Raw genomic sequence first — 21,575 nt, 5'->3', positions numbered from 1 at the left:
TAACGGGAAGGGCAAGAAAGCAAAACTGCTCCTGTAATGTCCACTCGAAATACAGTTCTGACATTTTGGTGATCAGTTTATGCAAATATCATCAACTGATGACAGCAAAAGGAATTTTACAGTGAGAGGCCACACTCCGCCCTGAGCCCAGGGGTCTGGGCGCACAGCAGCACTAACAGTGGGACAAGCATGAAGCACAGGGCCCCACCTCCAAACTGTCTCGTCCAAAGGCTGACTCAGACTCTAATGCAGCTTCTAGAGCACTAAGTGCTTCTCAACCGGAGGCAGTTCTGCCCCTGCGGGTGACATCATGCAACATCTCGAGATAGACGTTTGGTTGTCACAAGGGGGCTGCGGGGAATGGGGAGTGCTACCGGCCTAAGACCAGGGAGTCAGGGGTGCTGCTAAACACCCTACGGTTCGAAGGACTGCCCCCCCGGCCCCACAAACAAGAAGGAGTTCTCAGACCCAAAGCGTCAGCAGTGCTGAGGCTGAAGAACCCCACCCCAGACGTAACCAGCAGTCAGCAGAGGAACGAGTTACACAAACCCACAGGAATGCGACCAAATTCAGAACGGTGGGCCTTCTTTCTGGAGGAAAACTGAACCAAGTTCAGCAATGGGTCACTGGCTTGAGAAACAGGAGGAGAGATGAAAAAGGATCTAGTCATCAAACAGGGACTTGGTTTGGATCCCACATCCCACAAACCAACTGCACACAGTCATTTTTGAGACCGCTGGGGACACCTGACTCTGGTCGGGAAATCACTGAGAATCCGTACAAGCAGACGACAGCATCACGGCTGTGCAAGAAAGCACGCTCAAGGTCACTGAGGACACGCTCTGAGCAGCAAGGTCTGCACGCAGGACAGTGTGGCCCAGGAGCAGGGCCCGGAGCCCGCCTTTACCGTGTCCCGGCTGACAAAAGCGAGTGTGTGGTCCGGAAGGGCAGGCTGAAGGTCAGAGCGATGACGGTGGAATAGATGGACCACGGGCAGTCAATGGACACCTGAGGAGAAACACAGGGATGCGCCTTCAGACCCCTCGCCCGACCACAGCCACCACCACACCGTCCACCCAGGTCAGCAGTGGCTGCCGATTTCCTAGACGGGGGATGGCCTTACCACTTCTTACTCAGAAAGCAAATCCCCACTAATCACATGCACAAACAAAGGGGAAACATAAAGCTACGTACACAGACAAGAAAAATAAACATGGAAGTGGCCGGATGGCCGCGAGACTCCAGAACAGTCTCGGAGGCTCCAGAGCAGATGCGGTGGCCAGCAGCCCCAGCACCCCCTCGGGCTTCCCACACCGACGTGGCCATGACGCCAGACGCGTTTTCTAACACTGCAGGAGGTGGTGACAAAGTGCTTTTAGTCGCTCTGTCACAATGACATGAGCAATCATTAACTATTACAAAATTAAAGGAATTATCCAAACACTCTACACGACAACGAATACGTAAGAGAAGAGCAAGCACTCTGCGGGTGGAGCGTGCGCCAAGCTACTAACGCCCCTGAGGACACAGGCCACGCCTCCAGCTTCCTTCCAAGTCCCCCACGGGAAAAATGAACACACCAAGCACAGACACGTGCTCATCCAGCACTGGTTTTGTGCTCATGCTAAAGGAAGTATCATCTTTGCCTCCTGAATTGTTACCAGATAAGGAAAAAAGAAATTTTAAGGAATGAAAATTAAAATGTTATCCCTTAGGTGCTGGCTGGTCTGATGTTCTATACCATAACCTCTTTGCAATGACTGTTAGCCTTTTATCCTGTTTTTGTGCATGCATGTCTTTTTTTTTTTTTTTAATGATTCAACTTATTTACACTAAAAAACAAAAACAAGCAAAAAAACAAAGCAAAACAAAACAGTTCACCCTTTTCTCCTAGCGCCCACCCCACCCCTGCCCTGGGGCACCCACCAGTCTGCTCTATCGATCTATGAACTTGACTTTAATTATTTTAGATTCCACATGTAAGAGAGATCAAATTGTATTTGTCTTTCTCTGACTTATTTCCCCTAGCAAAATGCCTTCCAGGTCCATCCATATTGTTGCAAATGGTAAGATTTCCTTCTTTTTTATGGTGAATAATATTCCATGTGAACACAGACAGTGTTTTCAGATCCATTCATCCATCCATGAACAACTTAGGTGGTTTCCATGACTTGGCTGTAGCAAATGATGCCGCCGTAACAGGGGGGTGCGGACAGTTTTTCAAGTAACTGCTTTCATTTTCTTTGGGTAAATACGTAGTGGTGAGATTGCTGGGTCACAGGGTAGCTCTATTTTTAACATTCTGAGGAACCCCCATACTGTTTTCCAGAGTGGCTGCACCAGTCTGCACTCCCAGCAGCAGGGAACAAGGGTTCCCCTCTCTCCGCATCCTCCCAGCCTGACTAGTGATGTCGAACACCTGTACGTATGCTCTGGAAAAATACTCAGATCTTCTGCACATGCTTTAATCAGACTGGGGGGAGGGTTGCTGCTGAGTTGTAGGAGTCCTTTATATATTTTAGGTATTAACACCTTATCAAATATATGATTTGCAAGTATTTTCTCCCATTCTGCAGGTTGTCTTTTCATTTTGTTTACGGTCTCCTTTGCTGTGCAGAAGCTTTTAGGTTGATGTAGTCCCACTTGTTTATCTTTGCTTTTGTTGTCAGATCCATAAAATCATTGCCAAGACCAGTTTCAAGGAGCTTAGCACCTACGTTTTCTTCTAGGAACTTTATGGTTTCAGGTCTCACCTTCTAGCTTTTAATCCACTTTGAGTTAACTTTTTTTGGACAGTTTAGGACAAGGATCGAGCCTTGTTCTTTTGCATGTGGCTGTCCAGTTTTCCCAATACCATTTATTTGAGGACACTGTCCTTTCTCCATTACACATTCCTGGCTCCTTTGTCATAAATTAATTGATCAAATATATGTGGACTTATTTCTGGGCTCTGTACTCTGTCCCATTGATCTGTGTATCGGCTTTTATGCCGCTACCACAGTGTTTTGATAACTACAGCTTTGTAACAGTTTGAAGTCAGGGAGCATGATACCTCCAGCTTTGTTCTTTCTCAAGATTGCTTTGGCTATTTGGGGTCTCTTGTGGTTTCATACAGATTTTAGGATTATTTGCTCTATTTCTGTGAAAAATGCCATTGGAATTTTTAATAGGGATTACACTAAATCTATATATTGCTGGGTAGTATGGACATTTTAACAATATTAAATCTTTCAATCCATGAGCACAGAATATCTTTCCATGTATTTGTGTCTTCTTCAATTTCTTTCATTAATGTCCTATAGCTTTCAATATACACATCTTTCACCTCCTTGGTTAAGTTTATTCCTAGTGACTTTATTCTTTTTGCTGCAGTTACAAATTCAATTGTTTGATTTCTCTTTCTGATAGTTCATTAGTATATAGAAACACAACAGATTTCTACATATTTATTTTGTATCCTGCAACTTTATTGAATTTATTTACTCTTAAGTTTTTTGATGAAGTCTTTAGGACTTTACATATAACATTACGTTATCTGCAAATAGTGACATTTTACTTCTTTCCTTCCAATTAGGATGCCTTTTATTTCTTTTTCTTGCCTAACTACTCCGGCAAGGACTTCCAGTACTATGTTGAATAAAAGTGACAAGAGTGGGCATCCCTGACTTATTCCTGATCTTAGAGGAAAAGCTTTCAGCTTTTCACCATTAAGCATGATATTAGCCGCGGGCTTGTCAGATATGGCCTTTATTATGCTGAGGTATGTTCCCTCTATACCCACTTTGTTGAGTTTTTATCATAAATGGATACTGAATTGGGCCAAATGCTTTTCCTAAGTCTACTGAGATGATCATATGATGTTCACCCTTCACTTTGCTACTGCGGTGTATCACCTTGATTTGTGACTGGTGAACCATCCTTGCACCCCTGAAATAAAGCCCATTTGATCATGTGTATGATCCTTTTGGTGCATTGTTAAATGCGGTTTGCTAAGCTGTTGTTGAGGATTTTGCTTGTATGTTCATCAGAGATACTGGCCTCTAATGTTCTTTTCTTGTAGTATCCTTTTCTGGTTTTGGTATCAGGTTAACACTGGCCCTGGAAGAGTTCCCTCCTCTTCTCCTCTTTGGAAGAGTTTGAGAGGAACTAGTATTAATGAATTCTTCTTTGAACGTTGGATAGAGTTCACCAGTGAAGCCATCTGGTTGTCGTTTGTCGGGAGGTTTCTGATTATTGATTCAATCTCCTTTAGTGAGGAGACTAGTAATCAGTCTGTTCAGATTTTCTGTTTTATCATGATTCACTCTTGGCAGGTTGTATGTTCCTAGGAATTTATCCATTTCTTCTAGGTTGTTCAATTTGTTGGCATACAATCGTCCAGAGTAGTCTCTTATGATCCTTTGTATTTCTGTGGTGTCAGCTGTAACACCTCTTTCATTTCTGATTTGGCTCCTCTCTCTTTTTATCTCGGTGAGTTTAGCAAAAGGTTTGTCAATTTTATCTTTTCAAAGAACGAGCTCTTGGTTTCACTGATCATTTCTATTGTCTTTTTAGTCAAATTCATTTATTTCTGTTGTAATGTTCGTTAGTTCCTTTCTTCTACGAACTTTGGGCTTCATTTGTTCTTCTCTTTCTAGTTCCTTAAGGTGTAAAATGAGGTTGTTTGAGACTTTTCCTCTTTCTTGAAGTAGGCCTATTGCTATGAACTTCCCTCTTAGAATGGCTGTTGCTGCATTTCATAAATTCTGGTATGTTACATTTCCATTTGCCTCAATGTATGCTTTGATTTCTCTTGATTTCTTCTTTTGGCCAATTGATTGTTCAGTAGCAGGTGGCTTAATCCCCACATATTTGTGAATTTTCCAGTTTTCTTCATGTAATTAATCTCTAGTTTCATATTGTTGGGGTCAGAAAAGATGCATGATGTGATTTCAACCCTCTTAAATTTGTTAAGACTTGTTTTGTGGCCCAATATACAACCTATCCTGGTGAAATGTTGCATGCACACTTGAATGTGTATTCTGCTGCTTTTGGATCAATGTTCTGCGAATACCTGTTAAGTCCATCTGATCTAATGTGTCATTTAAGGCGTTTCCTTACTGATCTCCTGTCTGGATGATCTATCCATTGATATATAAATGAGGTATTAAATTCCTCTCTTATTGTACTGCTGTCTGTTTCTCCCTTTAGGTCTGCTAATACTTGCTTTACATATTTAGGTCCTCCTGTGTTGGGTGCATAAATATCTACAAGTGTTATATCTTCTTGGGGGAATGATCTCACTATCATTATGTTACACTCTCCTTTGTCTCTTGTTACAGTCTTTGCTTTAAAGTCTATTTTGTCTGATAAAGTATAGCTGCTCCCGATTTCTTTTGGTTCCTTTAGGTTTTGGTTTCACTTTGGTCTATGTGTGCCCTTATGTCAGAAGTGAGTCTCTTGTACGCAGTATACAGATGAGTCTTGCTTTTTTTACCCATTCAGCCATTCCCTGTCTTTGGAGAATTTAGTCCACCTACATCTGAAGTAATTATTGATAGGCACGTGCTTACTCTGCCACTTTTGTTCATTGTTTCCTGATGGTTTTTGTAGTTCCTCTCTATTCCTTTCTTCTTTTCTGCTTTCTTCCTTTGTGGTTTGATGACTTTCTTTGATGGTATGCTTATTATTTCTTTATCTTTTGTATGTTTGCTACAGGTTTTTGCTCTGTGGCTACCGTGAGGCTTACATATAACAACTTAGGTTTATAACGGTCTATTTTACATTTTGACAACTTAAGTTTCTAAATCTCAATATTTTTACTCTCCCTCATCCCCACATTTGATATTTTTGATGTCACACTTAACATCTTTTTATCTGTATATTCCTTAGTCATTGTAATCATAGTTACTTTTACCACCTATGTCTTTGAGTCTTCACCCTAGCTTTATAAGGGCTTAACCCGCTACTTTTACTATCTAGTTCACCTTTGCAGTGAGATTTATTCTTTCACATGTGTTCTTGTGACCACCCTTTCTTTTCAGCTTAAAGAACATTCCTTGTAAGGCCAGGTTAGTGGTGATGAACTCCTTTAGCTTCTGTTTCTCTGGAAAACACTTTATCTCTCCTTCACTTCTGAATGATCGTTTTGCCAGGTACCATATCTTGCTTAGAGATTTTTCCTTTCAGCACTTTGAATATATCGTGCCACTCCCTCTGGCCTGCAAAGTTTCTGCTAAAAATTCTGCTGATAGACTTAGGGGGGTTTCCTTGTACTTAATAAGCTGTTTTTCTCTTGCTGTTTTGTTTTTTTTTTTAACCTCCTTCCCCCCCTACCCCAACCCCATCTCCTGCTGCTTTTAAGATTCTCTTCTGGTCTTTAATTTTTGACATGTAATCATCATATATGTCTTGGTGGGGCGCCTGGGGGGCTCAGTCGTTGAGCGTCTGCCTTCGGCTCAGGTCATGGTCTCAGGGTCCTGGGATCGAGCCCCACCATCGGGCTCCCTGCTCCGCGGGAAGCCTGCTTCTCCCTCTCCCGCTCCCCCTGCTTGTGTTCCCTCTCTCGCTGTGTCTCTCTCTGTCAAATAAATAAATAAAATCTTAAAAAAAACAAACAAACAATAATGTGTCTTGGTGTGGGTCTCTCTGGGTTCCTCTTATTTGAAACTCTCTGGGCTTCGTGGATCTGGACGTCTGTTTCCTTTCCCAGATTAGGGAAGGTTTTAGCCATTATTTCTTCAAGGAGATTTCTGACCTTCTCTCTCTCTTCTCCTTCTGGAAGCCCCATGATCCTAATATTATGCTGTTTGTTTGTTGTTGTCCTATAAGCCCCTAAGCTGTCTTCTCTTTTTTTTTCATTCTTCTTTCTTTTTGCTGCTCTGATTGACTGAGTTCCCCTGCCTTGACGTTGAGCTGTCTGATCCTTTCTTCCGCTTCATCGAGGCTGCATTTCGGGTCAGCTACTGTAGTCTTCAGCCTGTGACTTCTATCTGGTACATTCTATTTCCCATCTCTTTGTTGAAGTTCTGTGTCCATACGTTCTCCCATTTGGTGAGCATCTTCATGAGCATTACTTTGAACTCCTTATCAGGTAAATTTCTTATTTATCGCCATTTCATTAAGATTTTTTTTTCCCCCTGAGGTTTCACCTTGTTCTTCCGGTTCTGGAACATACTCCTGTGTTTCTTCACTCTGCTGGACTCTGTGCCTATAAGGTAGATGGCACAACCGCCTCTCCCTGCCTTAAAGGAGCAGCGCCTGATGTAGGAGATGAGCCTCATCATTCAATCCTGTCCCAGTTCCTGCTTGTTGCTTGAACCTTTGTGCCGTCCAAGGACTTACTGAATTTTTAAATACCTTCTAGCAGTTGAGGGATGTGCCAAGACTTGCCATGGTCCTAGAGGGGAGGATCTCAGCCTCTAGATTCAGGGAGACTGGCAGCCAGACCCGCAGGCAGCAGCTTTTTAAAGCATGCAGATATCCAGAGGTCTGTGGGACCACACGTGTACAGTTCTACAGTTGGGTTAAAAAACTCTCAGAACTGATATTTGTGTTACAAGACATGGACACACCTGAATAAGCACAATGGTAGCGACACACTGCTTGAGCTAAGGACTGACTGTGGCTCTGGGACCAAAGTCATGGATCTCTCAAGTAACTGTCAATAAACACCAACATCGAAGCATAAAATGACAGAGCCTCCTCTTTGCCAAGTTCGACGTGACGCTTCAGTAGACAGAAACCGAAGCACACCAAGACACACAACTCACTCTAGCCTAGTCACCAAGACAAATGGACTACAAACCCAAACTTACCTCTCCTAAAGCAAACATTCTATTTCTTACAATAAACTGTCCTCCCCTCTTGAGTTGGTATAGAAACTTAGAGCCTGTTTGTCTTTGTCCTTGCAAGATGTACCCTTTATCTAAGAAGGGGTGATTCAAAGATATAAATGCTAAACCCAGCGAGAGGATGTGGAGTCAGGAATGGGAAATCTGCCACTTCAACACAAGTCATCTCTTGGGTCCTGTCTTTCGGAACAAGCACGACCGGCAGAGGCTGCGGGCACGGGCGGAGCACTTCCAGCCCCTCCTTACTTTATGGTCCGTGGTAGCCATGCAGTGGCCAGCTTTCTGTGTGTCCTTATGCTTCCTATGGGGCTCTGTCATCCCCAGCATGCTGCTCTCTCCTCCAGTCACTGGAGCTGAAGGTAAAGAGAGAACTTCCAGTTCAAACTCAATCATGTGGTATGCAGGAGCAGCAGGCAGACTGATGCTTGTGACCTTGTCAGACGACTGAACCCGGAGCAACACATCAGAAGCCTTTTCTAGGAAAGACAGAAAAAGTCACTTCTAACACATTCCCTGTGTTTCCTTGTTCCTTTCTCTTCTGGTAGGTGATAGGCCCAGCAGTTTAGTTCCAGCCCAACTCCCGCTGCTCCTATGCACCTGCAAGAGTGTACCTAGGAAGGATTAAGGTGGCAGGGCAGAGGCAGGAAAATGAGGACCAAAACCCTCTAAGACAGTAATACGGTATAAGCCAGCTGGCTGTAGACCAGAACGGTCACTGTGCTAAGTCTGAAGACAGAAAAGGGACACTTCCCACGTGGCCCACCATGTACCGTGTGTTTCCCTGCACGTCGTGCTCCCATTCCATTCCCCTAGAAGAACAGCTCCCGCCCAGAAGGGGAGCAGCGTCCTTCCCTCTCCGTACCTCATGCCTGGAGATCAAGGGAGATGGGACTTTTCTAGGGCTTCTGGCCAGTGCCTAAAAAGGCTGATTTGCTTTTACTTTTTGGTGAGGGGGGTTAGGGAGGTAGGAGGAGATTGCAGCCTGGCAAGGCATCCTCTTGGAGCAGGGGCCCCAGTCCGTGATGCTGCATTATAAGCCCTTAGCAAGGTCAGCAGCACCTGGCCACCAAGTATATACACGGCTCTGTCTATTCATCCCAAATTATGATGTCCCACCCAAGGTCAGGCTCCCAGCCCACCTACAGGCAGGACATGGCCACGAAAAGAGCTGCAGGGAGAAGTGATTCTCAGACGCTGCCTGCGGACAGCGGGGGCCACAGGCGCCCTACAGCCTCACGTGCGCAACCATGGCAAGAGTCCGCCTTCCCCAGGCGACTGCCGCCTCACCTCTTGTGTTGGAGTAGATCACTGCTCTGTTCTCTGCATGACACAGGATGAGCATGGCTTCCGCGTTGCTGAGCTGGAGGCTGTCCCCGTTTTTTACTGTATAATGGCCAGTAGTCACAGTGAACTTTACCTTCTGAGGAATACCAGCCAAAAGGCTATCTGAAGGGAAGAAGACAGCAATCAGCATCACGATCAATCGATGGGGGGCCTGCTGTGAGGTCAGAAGGGCACGAAAGCAGATTTATTCCTTCTAAAGATTCCGTATTTCACTCCTGGCTCCAGCCCTCCACCCTCACGGTCCATCTCGATCACAGGGATGCAGGGTTGGGGGGGGCGCCCTGCTGGGAACAAGAGAATCTGAGTCTTATCAGCACCGAAGAAAGACTTATTAGGGCTCACAGTGGCAGGCATGTCTATGACAGTCCCAAAATTCAGCTGCCAGTAAGTTAGTAAGAGAGAAGCAGCTAAGGACCCTAAAGAACAGACTAATGGAAGCGCACGTACTATTCATGCTCTTCAGAACTGTTTCTGGCCTTTTCAGGTGAGGCCTTCATGACCTTCGGTTCAGAAACCGCTGGGAGAAGGGGGCCGCTACTGCCTTCCCCCCGACGGGAACGGAGGGCGGAGATGGGCTGAGCTCCCCAAGAGTCCCACGCCAGGATGGCAGAAGGAAGGAGGCAAGAGATCAGGACCCAGGAGGAGGAGTGGACAGAGGAGAGGGATGGGAAGGCACAAGCGAGAACGGGAGCGAGGGGCCGCGGCCGGGAGCGGAGGCGGGAGCACGGCCAGCCCGTCCCCCGGCTGGTTCGGGGTGTCCCCAGCTCTTCCCGTGAGCAGTCCTCTGACGGCACCATCTGAGAGGCTGTCCAGCATCTGAGGACCTTTCCTGGTGGCCCTGGGAGGCTTTTAAAATCAGGGAAGTAGGGAGTGTGGAGAGATTAAATTGAAAAAAAGGCTTTCCTTGAATTTTTTCCCAAGTGGAAGACACGAGCCAAATCAATACACCCTGTTCAGCCCCAGCAACGCATCAGTGTCTTCATCAAGTGCCACGTGGTCTTCAATAATTTGCTTATACCAACGCCTTCTAATTTCGGGACTTGACAAAGGGACAGCAGCTTTGGACAGGGCTCCCGGGCGAGGCCAGCCAGGCTCCCGGCAGCCAGCGGCCCACTCACCGGCCAGTGGCTCCACGCGCAGCTGCGGCTCCTGCGAGTACACGTCGTACTGCACCAGCGGGTAGAGGTGAGGGAGCACGAACCGCACTGGACCCACCGAGACGCACAGCTGCCGCAGCGTGTATGTCCCGGGCTCCTTGGCCTAGGGTCAGATGCGAGCATTCGGAAAGTCACCCCCCACCCTCGGAACGGCCGTCCCGAGGGGGGCTACACCACCATGTCTGGGCAGTGCCCGTTTGCCTCTCCCTGCCCTGTCCCCCCCGCTCTGCGCTTCTGCCTCAGCCCGTGGGCCGCTCACGAGAGCCTCAGAGGCCCTCGGTCGGGGGGTTTCTAAGTGACTGAGGCCTCAATGCGCCTTTCTGCTTCTAAGAATGTATTTTCGAGTTGATACACGTCCTTTGTGGCCTCCTCTCCTCAAAGGGGTTCCGTGGAACCTTAGCCTGAGACCTCAGACCTGCTCCGAGCCTCGACTGAGAACACACGTGACAACAGTGCTTTGTGCTGTGGCCGGGCCCTCCTCGCTCAGCGGGACTCAAAGGACACACCGCCTTGGGGAAGAGGTGTATGAGAGCAGTCACCGCCGCTGCTTTGCTACCCACGCGGCCAAACGAAAGGAAAACAACGTTTAACACGGACCCGGGCCATCTTCTCTGAAATGTCATTTCGACAAACGAGGCTGTATTTTAATGCAAAGGGAAAAAACTCTAAATCCAGTGAGAGCAAAAATAATTACCCACGTTAAGAATTTCTTTCAAAATTTATCAACTGTCATAACATTGTGTGTCAAAGATTTTTTAAAATACCAGTCTGTTTTTCTTTAAGGATATAAACAAAACCCAGGGTAGCGCACAGAGGCCTCCACCGAATTCTCATCACACTGCCAACAGCCCCGGCGAGCTCGAAACCCTTCCTGAGCACCTGCAAAGTCAGCTCCCCATCCCGACACATACCTGCGTCCTGAACATTAGCCTATTGGCCCCCGGTTCCAGAGTCACGTCGTTACACTTGAGCACGTGGGCCCCGCCCTCCAGAGCCACGCCTGAGGGCGTTTCCAGAGACGCGCAGCTCTCCTGCCTCCTCAGCAGCATGTGGGCGTTCTTGCATATAATCCCTGTTGTGTTCAAGGAATTATCAGAGGGACTTCTCTCAAACATCTCATATAACTCCAGTGCTGGTAAGTTGTTCTGGGATGCAGGGCAAGGCGAGGTCTCCGTTGGAAAGTTAATAATCCCATTGGACGTCTTGTGCTTGGTAAGCCACTCGGCGGTCTTCCGGTAGTTGTTCTTCTCGATGCTGAAGTGGACGTTGATTGCAATCTGCTCCACATGGACGGGGACGGGCATCTGGCTGCACATGGTTATGTCCACGGACAAAACACCGCCCACATGGACCACAGCGTTGGAAGGGGTAAAATGGAGATCTCTCAGTTGTGCAAAACAATGCAGAGGGAGTACTATCTTGTGACCTGTAAACGCACATCACCACGAGTTACTCGCCAAGTCTCGCTCTAGACCACCTACAGGCAGCAGGGCCTTGGTCACCCCGGGGCCTGCTGGAGCCCATGCAACACCACAATCAAGAGGCAGTGCTAGTCAGAAGAGACGGTTGAAACTTCCCAACCCCATACCATCGTCACACACCAAAACACGCTACACTGTCAAAAGTAGAACATAAACACAGGCCTACATAGCCCCCTGGAAATCACAAAATCTGAAGAAATTAAGCTCTATAAGTTCTGTTCTGGCAAACCTAAGAGAAAAACAGGTTGATTAACACCTGAATTTTAAAACCATATTTGTAAACAGTCCAATTCTTAGGGCTGTTTCCAAGAATTCCACCACTTTCCCAACCACATAAAGAAATTCTCAAGTGAAGATGTCTATGTTCCTCCCGTATATCTGGAAATAAACCCAGCTGCCTGCCAGCCTATGAAGTCAGCCAATGAAGTGGGGAGCCCTGCCTCCTGGACCCCAATAGGACAGTGAAGCCCCAGCCCCACCGTTACTAAGGGGGAACAACCCGCTACACTCTCTGGCCTCCTTTCTATAAGCACCTGGCTTCTTGAGAAAATCTACAAGGCTGCCTACTGACTGGTCAGTGTTTACTATAGTAAACACTAATCAACTATAGGACGGACTTGCAGAAATTAGTGTTCTAAAACAGTGGACATCATAGAATAGCTTGTTCATACAGAGACAGCAAGGCACGCCGGCAGGAGAAGCATGCCTGCCCAGGCTCACACACACGAAAGCAGACACGCCGGCAGGAGAAGCATGCCTGCCCAGGCTCACACACACGAAAGCAAACACGGCACACGGCTCTGCCGATGAGAGTTGGGGGCACATTAAAGAATCTACAAATATAAGCCAGTGCCATGCTGCTCCTGAGAAACCCATCCAGACGGCTCACTGTGAGTGAAATACAGCCCAGCAATCAGTGACCCTAGCTACCTAAAGCCACGATCTTCGGAAACACTGGCTTTCAGGTAGCTAGTAACTGCCACGGACTGCACTGTGCAAGTGGACGTCCCAGCCCCCAGTGTGACAGTGTGCGAAGAGGGGTCGTCCGGGAGGTAACTGGGCTTATCAGAAGAGACACTAGAGTGCTCCCTCTCGCTCCCCTCCCCGCCCTCCCAACCCCAAGCCATCTCTCTGTCTCTCTCTCTCTCCCACTGCCATGTAAGGACAAGCCAGGAGGAGACGCATCATCGGAAAGCAACTCTGATGGCACCTTGACCTTGGACGTCCAGCCTCCAGAACTGTGAGCAATAACATCTGTTGTTTAAGTACCTGGTCTGTGGCACTTCGTTATAGCAGCCCAAGTTGACTAAGGCAGGAATTATTTTAAATAAGTACTCCTCTTAATAAACTAAACACAAGGAGCTAAATGTTACAATAAATTGAACCTGACCACACGGCACCACCTATGAAGTGTATCTGCCAAATCATTAGACTAAACCTAAGCCTTTCAGACCGACTTTCCTGCTGGACGCTCCTAGGAGGAAACACTCAACAAATTCCAAAGATGGGAAAGTCTATGAGATAACTGGCTCGATGTCTTTAAAAGTCAGTGTCTTACAACCCTGATGTCACACAACTGAATGGATAAACAGAATGTGGTCCATCCATACGATGGACCATTATTCAGCCATAAAAAGGAATAAAGCGCTGACACAGGCTTCGACATGGGTGAATCTTGACACCATGATGCTCGGTGACATAAGCTGGTCACAGAGGACCACATACGGTATGGCTCCACCTATGTGAAATATAAAGTAGGCATCTACAGGATCAGTGGTTGCCAGGGGCTGAGGGTGGGGCGGTAGGAGGAAAGTTGGGAAGAAATAAGTATGGGGCTTCTAGAATTGACTGTATAGCGATGGCTGCACATATTTGTGAATACACTAAAAGCCACTCAATTGTACACTGCAAATGGGTGAATTCTATCTCAATAAAGCTGGTAATATTAAAAAAGGAAACAACGATGGGAAGAACTGTTCTAAATTAAAAGAGAATTGAGGTATAACAATCAAAGGCAGCACGTGGTCCCTGACTGGACTCCAATAAACATAATTTACAGAAACATTTTCCAAGCCGCTAAGGGAGACTGGAACATAGGCCACTAGCGGGGGCGTGGGGGCGCCCCTGATTTCAGAAGGCCACACGGAGCGGCCCCAGGGTGACGTGTGACATGCGGTGTGCAGTCACAGGGAAGCTCAGCAGCAAGACGGCAGACACAGGTTGGCCACAAAGCTGCTCAGTCGAGGTGGGGAGCCGGTAACACTGGATTATTCCTTCTACTTTCCTATAGCATTTGAAGATTTTCACAATGAAAAGTTTTAAAAGTTACTCTGACCTGGGCTGTCAGCCGGTAAAGCAAAGTATCTCTCAGAAAGAAATGGGACAAATACCATATGCTCTCACTCATACAAGGAATTTAAGAAACAAAACAAAGGAAGAAACAAAAAAGAGACAAAACAACAAACTCTTAACTACAGAACAAAGTGGTGGCTGCCAGAGGGGCGGCGGGCAGGGACGAGTCAGACAGGAGGTGGGGACGAAGAACACACTTGTCACGTTGAGGGGATGAGCACTGAGTCATGTGGAGAAGTCTTGACTCACTATATCGTACACCGGAAACCAACAGAACGCTGTACGGTAACTAGATTTCAATATAAACAAACAAAAAAGGTTCTTAACAGCCCCCCAAAGAGCAAGTCTGACCTGGGCTGTCTGTCTGGCGGCTGGCAAAGCTGAGTATCTCTTGGCAGAAGTGTTTCCGCTCCTCTTCAGTTACATGGTGATCGCTGGCCAAAAGGCTACTGGTCTGAAGGTAGCTGGAGGGAAGAGTCAAGGGGTCTGGCAAAGGACCCCACCCTGAGTGGCGCTGGGCGCAAGCGGGCTCCACGGTCCCTGGAGCCTCCAGGTGCAGCCCAGTGGGGATTCTCCCTCATGGCTAAGTTATTAGGAACTCAAAAGGAGATCAGACATGTTGACGAGGCACCTAACTTCCATGTGACACGGGACATCAGAACAAGGCAGGCTTTTTCCCTCTTAACTATGAGGTGCTTATTAAACACTCCCTGTAGGCACCTCTGCTTGTACAGAGAGCAAGTCTCCCGTTGCACGCGAACATCAAACTTAAAGGATACTTTTCGGTTTGTCCAAGATGCTTCTGACATTCGGCGAGCTGCTTCCTTGTGTGCGTGATAGGGAGTGCCCAACCCTCAGCCAGGTAATTTTTCAATGCTCCTTGAAGATAGATTTCTGCCTTCTGTGGAGACTTTTTCCTCCTTGCAAATCGACAAACAAGCTTCCGTCACAGTTCATGATAATCATGACCTGCCCGCCACCCACTGCGAGCCTACACCATGACAGTGCGCCGTCCTGGTCCTTCCCCGACACTCCCCAGAGGAGGGGGTGCGCAAGTGGAGCCGGCGAACACGCTCATGCTAAGCCCACAGAGCGTGTCCAGCATCATACACTCGCCAAAAAACTTTCACAGGGAATCTCAGGATAAGAAAGTAAAGGCACTGCTCACTATTTCGAGCTGACACACAAGAACGCCAAGGTTAAGCAAGGTGAAGGATTTGTCCACAGGTACACAGCTAGTTAGCCAGGGAGCTGTGAAATCTGCACCCAGTGCCACACCTCCTACTAGAGACAGGCACACACAGAAGCAGTCTATATGGCCCAACTGAGAGTCTGGAGCTTGGATCTACTCTCAAACTCAGGCAAACAGCCCTGAGCAGACTTCAGAGATTTACAGAGAACCAGAAGAATTTAAATAGCAACACACATCACCCAAGAGAGGATCTTCCAGTCCCAATTTAAACCTTCAAGATGTTCAGAATAAAACCAAGTTCAAAGCACAACTGAGGGGAGCTGGCCAAAGCCTCCGTGACAATACGAACCCCTGACCTTCCCCGCAGGGCTGCACTCACGGGACGAAGACCAACACTGAGCGAGCACTCACCCTTTCTAGGCACCCTGGGGAGACATCCCAGGGCGTACTCCCTTACCCTTACAGAAATGAGAGTTCTCAGATCCTCAAATTACATAAATGTTCAAGCTACCAAATTACATGCATTATGTGTGCCGGTATTCCTATATTCCCGTGTTTCAAAGGGGTCAGAACCTTCGATGCTTCTTCAGTTACTATCTCTAGCCAAAGACTCTTGAGTTCTAGAGCAGCGGATCCACAGACCACGCCTCAGCCCCCAGAGATGGAAGCCAGTGGCCACCCAGCTAGTCTGTGGCAAGCTGGAACCAGGACCCAAAGTCTCTGATTAGCATTCCAGTGCCATCCCACCAGGGCTCCCGGCCTCAGGATGCACTGGCGTCCAGGCGGGCTCAACTCATAGCATCTGAGGATGCGGCCTCTTTGCCCCATCGACTAAACACTTACTCCTCAGATTCCCTAGATGGAGACTCGGGAGCGCCAAACTCCAGCCCCGACCGCCCGCCGTCAGGTGCGTGACTGGCTGCCCCAAGCACATCTGGAAAACTAGGAAGTTCATCCAGATGATACACGAATCCCTCTGCAGCTACTTTAACCAGTTAAATTATTCTTTCTGGTTTCATCTAATAAAATTACTTTATTAATTCTAGATTTCAAGATAGCATTTCAAGCACACACTTGAGAAGACTTAAACATCTTTTCCCTAAGATTTTCTATGCCTTTCCAGAGCTCTGGCCAGGGTTTCTTCTCTTCAATAGGCTGATTTTATCAAACATGTGAGAAAAATGCTAAGTTCTGAGTCTTATCTCTAGCACCCGACCCTAAAGCTGGGGTGAGACTGGCGATGTTCGCAGCCCGTGCACACCGTCTCCCCCACAGCAGCCCTCTCTCGCACGCAGAACACACGCAGGGACTGCACATCACTGACCTCCAGGTTTTCAATCTGCCCAGGAAGCAACTGACATGAACCAGAGAAAATGCTATATGATAAAAGAGTATTTCAGAATCTGCATCCCAATTTATGCCACTGGATAAAAATTCCTATTTCCTCCCTAATTCTTTCATTAAATAAAAGCATAATACTAGATATCAGATATGTTCTAAACACCACCTGCATACAGAAGTACGTTACATTAGTTTAATTAAAAAAAAGAAACACAAAGACCAGTAACAGATATGAAGGGTTAAGAAGCTAAAAATCTCTCCATCTGGTCTTCAGGAGAAACTGAGAAACAAAGCTGATGCTGATGGGTTGACAGGTTCTACATTTTTCATTCTACACATTTATGTGCACGTCACATTAACCCCACACGCGACAGACCCTTTCCTACTACACATGTGACATGTATGAAACTCCGAGAAACATTCCCGATCAATTACATGTAGAACTCTGCCAGGTCCTTCCCGACGAGCCTAGCAGAGCGGGTCCTCCCGATGCTCGTGTGCATCTCGATGGCAGCGTGGGACAGGTCCTGTGAGAAAGGAGACGCCCACGTCAGCCTGTACAAGTCCTACACTCACTCACCCGATGGGGAAGCAAAAGACCTTGTCATTAATATCACAGCACTGTTTACGTCACATCTGTGTTTGTGTTGAGTTTTTATGTAATGTGTGATTTATGCAAAGTCATTAACTCGTACATAAATTATGAAGCATAATAACAACCAAAATACGAACTCAGCAGGCAGAGAATATTTAACTCCTCAAAGTACTTTCCATATGTGGGCAACATTTTTACTATTTTTCTCACTTTTTGGATAACAGGGACAAAAAAGCTCTGTCAACTACTCCCAGGTTCCCCGAGACTCGGGAGTGCAGCCGGCCCACCCGGCTCCTGCCCGCACTGTGCTTCCCGCAGGCTCTCCAAATCAAAATCTTTTAAAAATCAAGCACAATACCTCTGTTCAAGTCTAAAGCATTTTTTTTGTACATAGAAACCCGTTCATTATCCTCCCTTATAATTTCTATTCTACTGAATGAGCACTACCACTCTGAACAAACTTATAAATATCCACAGATGCTTTTATGCCTAATTACGGCACCAGAGGTACTAACGAACAACTACCCCAGGTGCCATCCGCAGCTCCCTAGGGACCGCAAGGAAACATAAACGGCCAATAAGAAGGAGGTCCCGAACACCATCCCATTCCCTATCCCAAGGCCACGTAGCAGCAAAGTCTTCCAGAGGCCGTTTTCTGCCATGGGTAGACAGGGACCGTTTATAATACTTACTAAGTAGTGCTTTTCAAAAGCTTCTACTGATGACAATGCTTCTTTGAGTTTCTTGTAAGGACTCTGAGCTGTGTTGGCTTAAACAAAAAGAAATAAGAGTCCTTATCCGTCCTCAGTGTGTCCAGTCATGAGTTCACATCCACCCTCAAACGCCACAGGTTCGGGGGTTCACCTGCTGCCCAGGGAAATCACAAACAGCCATGCACCTGGAACCACATCACTACCTCTGTGCTTGTCCAATGAGAATAGCCATGAGAGACTCTAAACCCTGCGTGTAATATTTCATTCTCGATGGAGACTGGGGTTCTTAAATCCGTCACTTCCACAGTGATCGCACGTGTGTCAGGCTGGAGCCCAGCAACGTGAACATCACACGTCCCACACGTGGTCCGGAGAGCAGCAAGGCTTTGGCTAAATCTCCCTCCTACCGTTCTGTTTACACCTGCAAGAAGCAGTAAGGCTCCTTCCAAAGGGCTCTGTGACCTATGAGTAACTTATGGGGTAAAAGGATTTGTCTGTCCATATTGCTCGGAAACTAGATCCCCTGTGATTCAGAGGGAGATCTTAACCCCACACAGGCTGTAGAAAGTCATGACCAGCTTGCGTAAGCCTGTGAGAAACTCAGAAACATTTTTAAAAATCCTCCCAACTTCTTAAACTATGTCTAACACTTCTTTACATTAGTAAAAGGCAAATAAAATATCTCACATATTAATCTGGTCGGCTAACAAGGAGTATAATTTCTAATTTCCCAAATGGGGAGCGATTATATGGTTAGAACTTGAATGAAATGTGCCAAGATACAACCAACATTCTCCTGACTTTCCACTGTACCACCTGCTCAGACATACATCAAAAAGTACCTGTTTCAGGTCGCTCAGCTCCCAAACCTGCCAAAAGATCAACTATCCTGTTGAGGTCCTCTGAGTTGGGTCCTTTTTCTGACACAAGTCCACACAGATAGCCCAAGGACTTTAGCTGTTGAGATAAACCCACAATTTCCAGTAACTGGCAACAGCAGGCAGCAGAGAACTTATGAATTTGAATATTAAAAATTAACATCCAACTAAATTCTAGAAGACACTTAGCTTTCCATCCACATACTTCTTACCTGCATGTAGGAACACACCTCACTGGGATCAGTCTGCCCTCCCACCTTCCACGTGCTAACCTGAGTGACCGGAGACTAGGAGGTCTCAGCTCAGGCCACTCCCCTACCTGCACGGTCCCACGCTTTCAAGGCCTCCCGCCCAGTCTGCACCCGGTGACCTGACACGAGCAGGCCATCCTGCCACAACAGCGGGTGACCACCCGTCACTTACGGGCAGAAGCCACTCTCACTTTTACACGACATTTCCCACTTCACCCTTCTTTGCGCCTCCCTCTCTCCCCCGCCCAACTGCTGGTGTAGAGCATCTTCGGCACAAACAGGGCAAGCACTTGGTCTCTGCTGAAGAGTGACACTGGCAAGGAACCATTTTGTGCCTCACTACTACTAGACATGCCCTGAAGTGACGAGAACCGCCTGTGCGATGACCAAGGGAACCACACTTCTCCAAACAGCTTCCTCCATCCACCGGCCCCAGGGGCCCAGCCCAGAACAACACCCGGGCCTGCATTCGGGAGGTTACCTTTTCAGTGGCATAGCTCCATAACCCCACAGTGTGGGCGATGTTCGAGTCGATCTGCGCCCGGTCACAGCAACCCTCTATCCTCTGCAGCACCTCCAGGCAGCTCAGGAACACCCAGCAGTCCAGAGCACCGGGCGGGACAGAGACCTGGAGGGCACAAGCACGGTGTGAAGACAGAGCTCGGCACCGTCCCGCGCTCTGGTGAGTGTGCCCCTTCGAGCAGCGACCCCCCCCAGGGCTGCCGTCTGCATGGCTACAGGAAGGGAACAGGGGACCGGAGCACAGGCCCATCAGTTCGCCTCCAGACAGGAGGGGCGATCCACGTCCAAACACAGTTTTTGGTTTTATGTTTCCAATGATAATGAGAGCCTTGGGAGGGATGTGACTTTCAATAATCTATTTTGAAAAGCTTATTAAGAAAAGGCAGCTACAAAAAGGGCTGGCTATCACCGCTTATCTGGGTTTGAAGAGTACACATTATGAAGGGCAGAAGCCAGCACCTCAGGTGAGCACTGGGCCCCATTTCGGAAAGACCATGCTCAATACATGAAATCCGAGCATTAAGTAAGTCATCAGGTGATACTTAGGAGTTATTTAATTTGTTCATTTTTTCAGGTATGATTAAGTCTGGAAAAAAGAGCTCCTGCAGTTTAGAGATACCCTCTGAACTATCACCCACAGATAAAACATGATGTCTAAGATTTGCCTAAAAATAGCCCAGGGGGCCATGGATATAGGGACACAGATAAAGCGGAGAATGGTCACTTGCAGGCTGGTAGCCGCTGTAGCCGGGGTGGCAGACGCAGACGTCCATCGCATCGCCCTCTCTACTGCTGTACATACCTGAGCCTTTCCGTTGCAAGACCAATAACGCAAATGCTGTATTATCGCAAATACAGAAAGCATCTACTGTGTATGACTGACTCTAAGATACACTTTTCCCCACGTTTAAGCATCTCTGAAATAGGAACGTGTCTCACCATCAATGGCATCTTAACGCTTCAAGTTGCCGGGGCTGACCATTTTCCTGGTGGCACTAATCCTACGAGGGATCTTACAACTGGCACTCCAGTTATTATTCAAAAATCGGAACGTAAGAGGTAACTGTACATCACTTGACAAGGGAAGCTGCCTAATGCTGACAAAAGACTCCTTTGACACATGCTGAGCGCAAATACAAGGACCTGGAACCAACTGGAAGGAACCAGAGTGCCAATGTTCCCAAAAAGCTAAATTGCCCAGTCTCTGCAAAATGAGATAAACGACTTAGATCCTCTCAGATGAAAAATGGGCCTAAAAACCATTTACACTGTCAGAAGCTCCTCTGGCCCAGACGATGCACCATATGCCAGGGGTGCAGAGAAAAGCTGGTTGGCAGGATGCAGCCTGGGGACAAGGTCAGGGCACATCCCTCCCTCCCCAATCACACCAAGGCGGGCTGAGTCGGCTGAGCCGGCCTCACCGGCCCTCCTGGCTCCCGGGTACCGCACATTCCGAGTACCGTCACCTCACAAGACAGTACCATCACAGGCAGCCGTTTTGTGGAAGCTTCTGCTGAATGTGCCACCTCTCCTCAGGCACACGCTCGTTATCTGCCAGCAAGAATAAAGGGAATGCACCAAAGCTATACACAGGGCTTCTGCCTCAGATGAACCCAGAAGAGAAAGGGAACACCTAGTAGTCAGAGCAGGGAGCTGCTGCAGGGAAGAGCTCCAGGAGGGGCTACAGGGGGAGGGGGAGCACTAGGAAGGGCCACAGGGGGAGCACAAGGAGGAGCCGCGAGGGGGAGCAGTGAGAGGGGCCGCAAGGGGAGAGCACTGAGAAGGACTGCAGGGGGAGCACTGAGAGGGGCCGCAGGGGGAGCACTGCGAGGGGCCGCAGGGGGAGCACTGAGAAGGGCCGCAGGGGGAGCACTGAGAAGGACTGCAGGGGGAGCACTAGGAAGGACTGCAGGGGGA

The 21,575-nt window shown here is 47.7% G+C and overlaps 1 protein-coding gene across 5 annotated transcripts in view; it reads right to left on the bottom strand.

Annotated features, from left to right (window-relative positions):
• Positions 1 to 21,575, bottom strand: part of TRAPPC10 (trafficking protein particle complex subunit 10) — an 89,543-nt gene that overhangs the window by 12,043 nt on the left and 55,925 nt on the right. For all 5 annotated transcript variants that reach the window (XM_025863459.2, XM_025863460.2, XM_073887101.1 and 2 more), the window contains 11 exons: positions 19,618 to 19,764; positions 18,850 to 18,964; positions 17,987 to 18,063; positions 17,135 to 17,226; positions 14,946 to 15,086; positions 14,518 to 14,630; positions 11,245 to 11,759; positions 10,295 to 10,436; positions 9,120 to 9,278; positions 8,079 to 8,308; positions 908 to 1,008 (listed from right to left, as the gene is read on the bottom strand). In XM_025863459.2, the coding sequence (XP_025719244.1) occupies positions 908 to 1,008; positions 8,079 to 8,308; positions 9,120 to 9,278; positions 10,295 to 10,436; positions 11,245 to 11,759; positions 14,518 to 14,630; positions 14,946 to 15,086; positions 17,135 to 17,226; positions 17,987 to 18,063; positions 18,850 to 18,964; positions 19,618 to 19,764 (1,832 nt within the window). The remainder of the gene's footprint in view (positions 1 to 907; positions 1,009 to 8,078; positions 8,309 to 9,119; positions 9,279 to 10,294; positions 10,437 to 11,244; positions 11,760 to 14,517; positions 14,631 to 14,945; positions 15,087 to 17,134; positions 17,227 to 17,986; positions 18,064 to 18,849; positions 18,965 to 19,617; positions 19,765 to 21,575) is intronic.

Source organism: Callorhinus ursinus, unplaced genomic scaffold (assembly GCF_003265705.2).
Source record: "Callorhinus ursinus isolate GAN/ISIS: 27379988/994484 unplaced genomic scaffold, GSC_fseal_2.0 scaffold75, whole genome shotgun sequence".
Taxonomy (NCBI): Eukaryota; Metazoa; Chordata; class Mammalia; order Carnivora; family Otariidae; genus Callorhinus; species Callorhinus ursinus.
The sequence above is the reverse complement of the archived record's forward strand: the minus strand, read 5'-3'. Positions and strand labels throughout refer to the sequence as shown.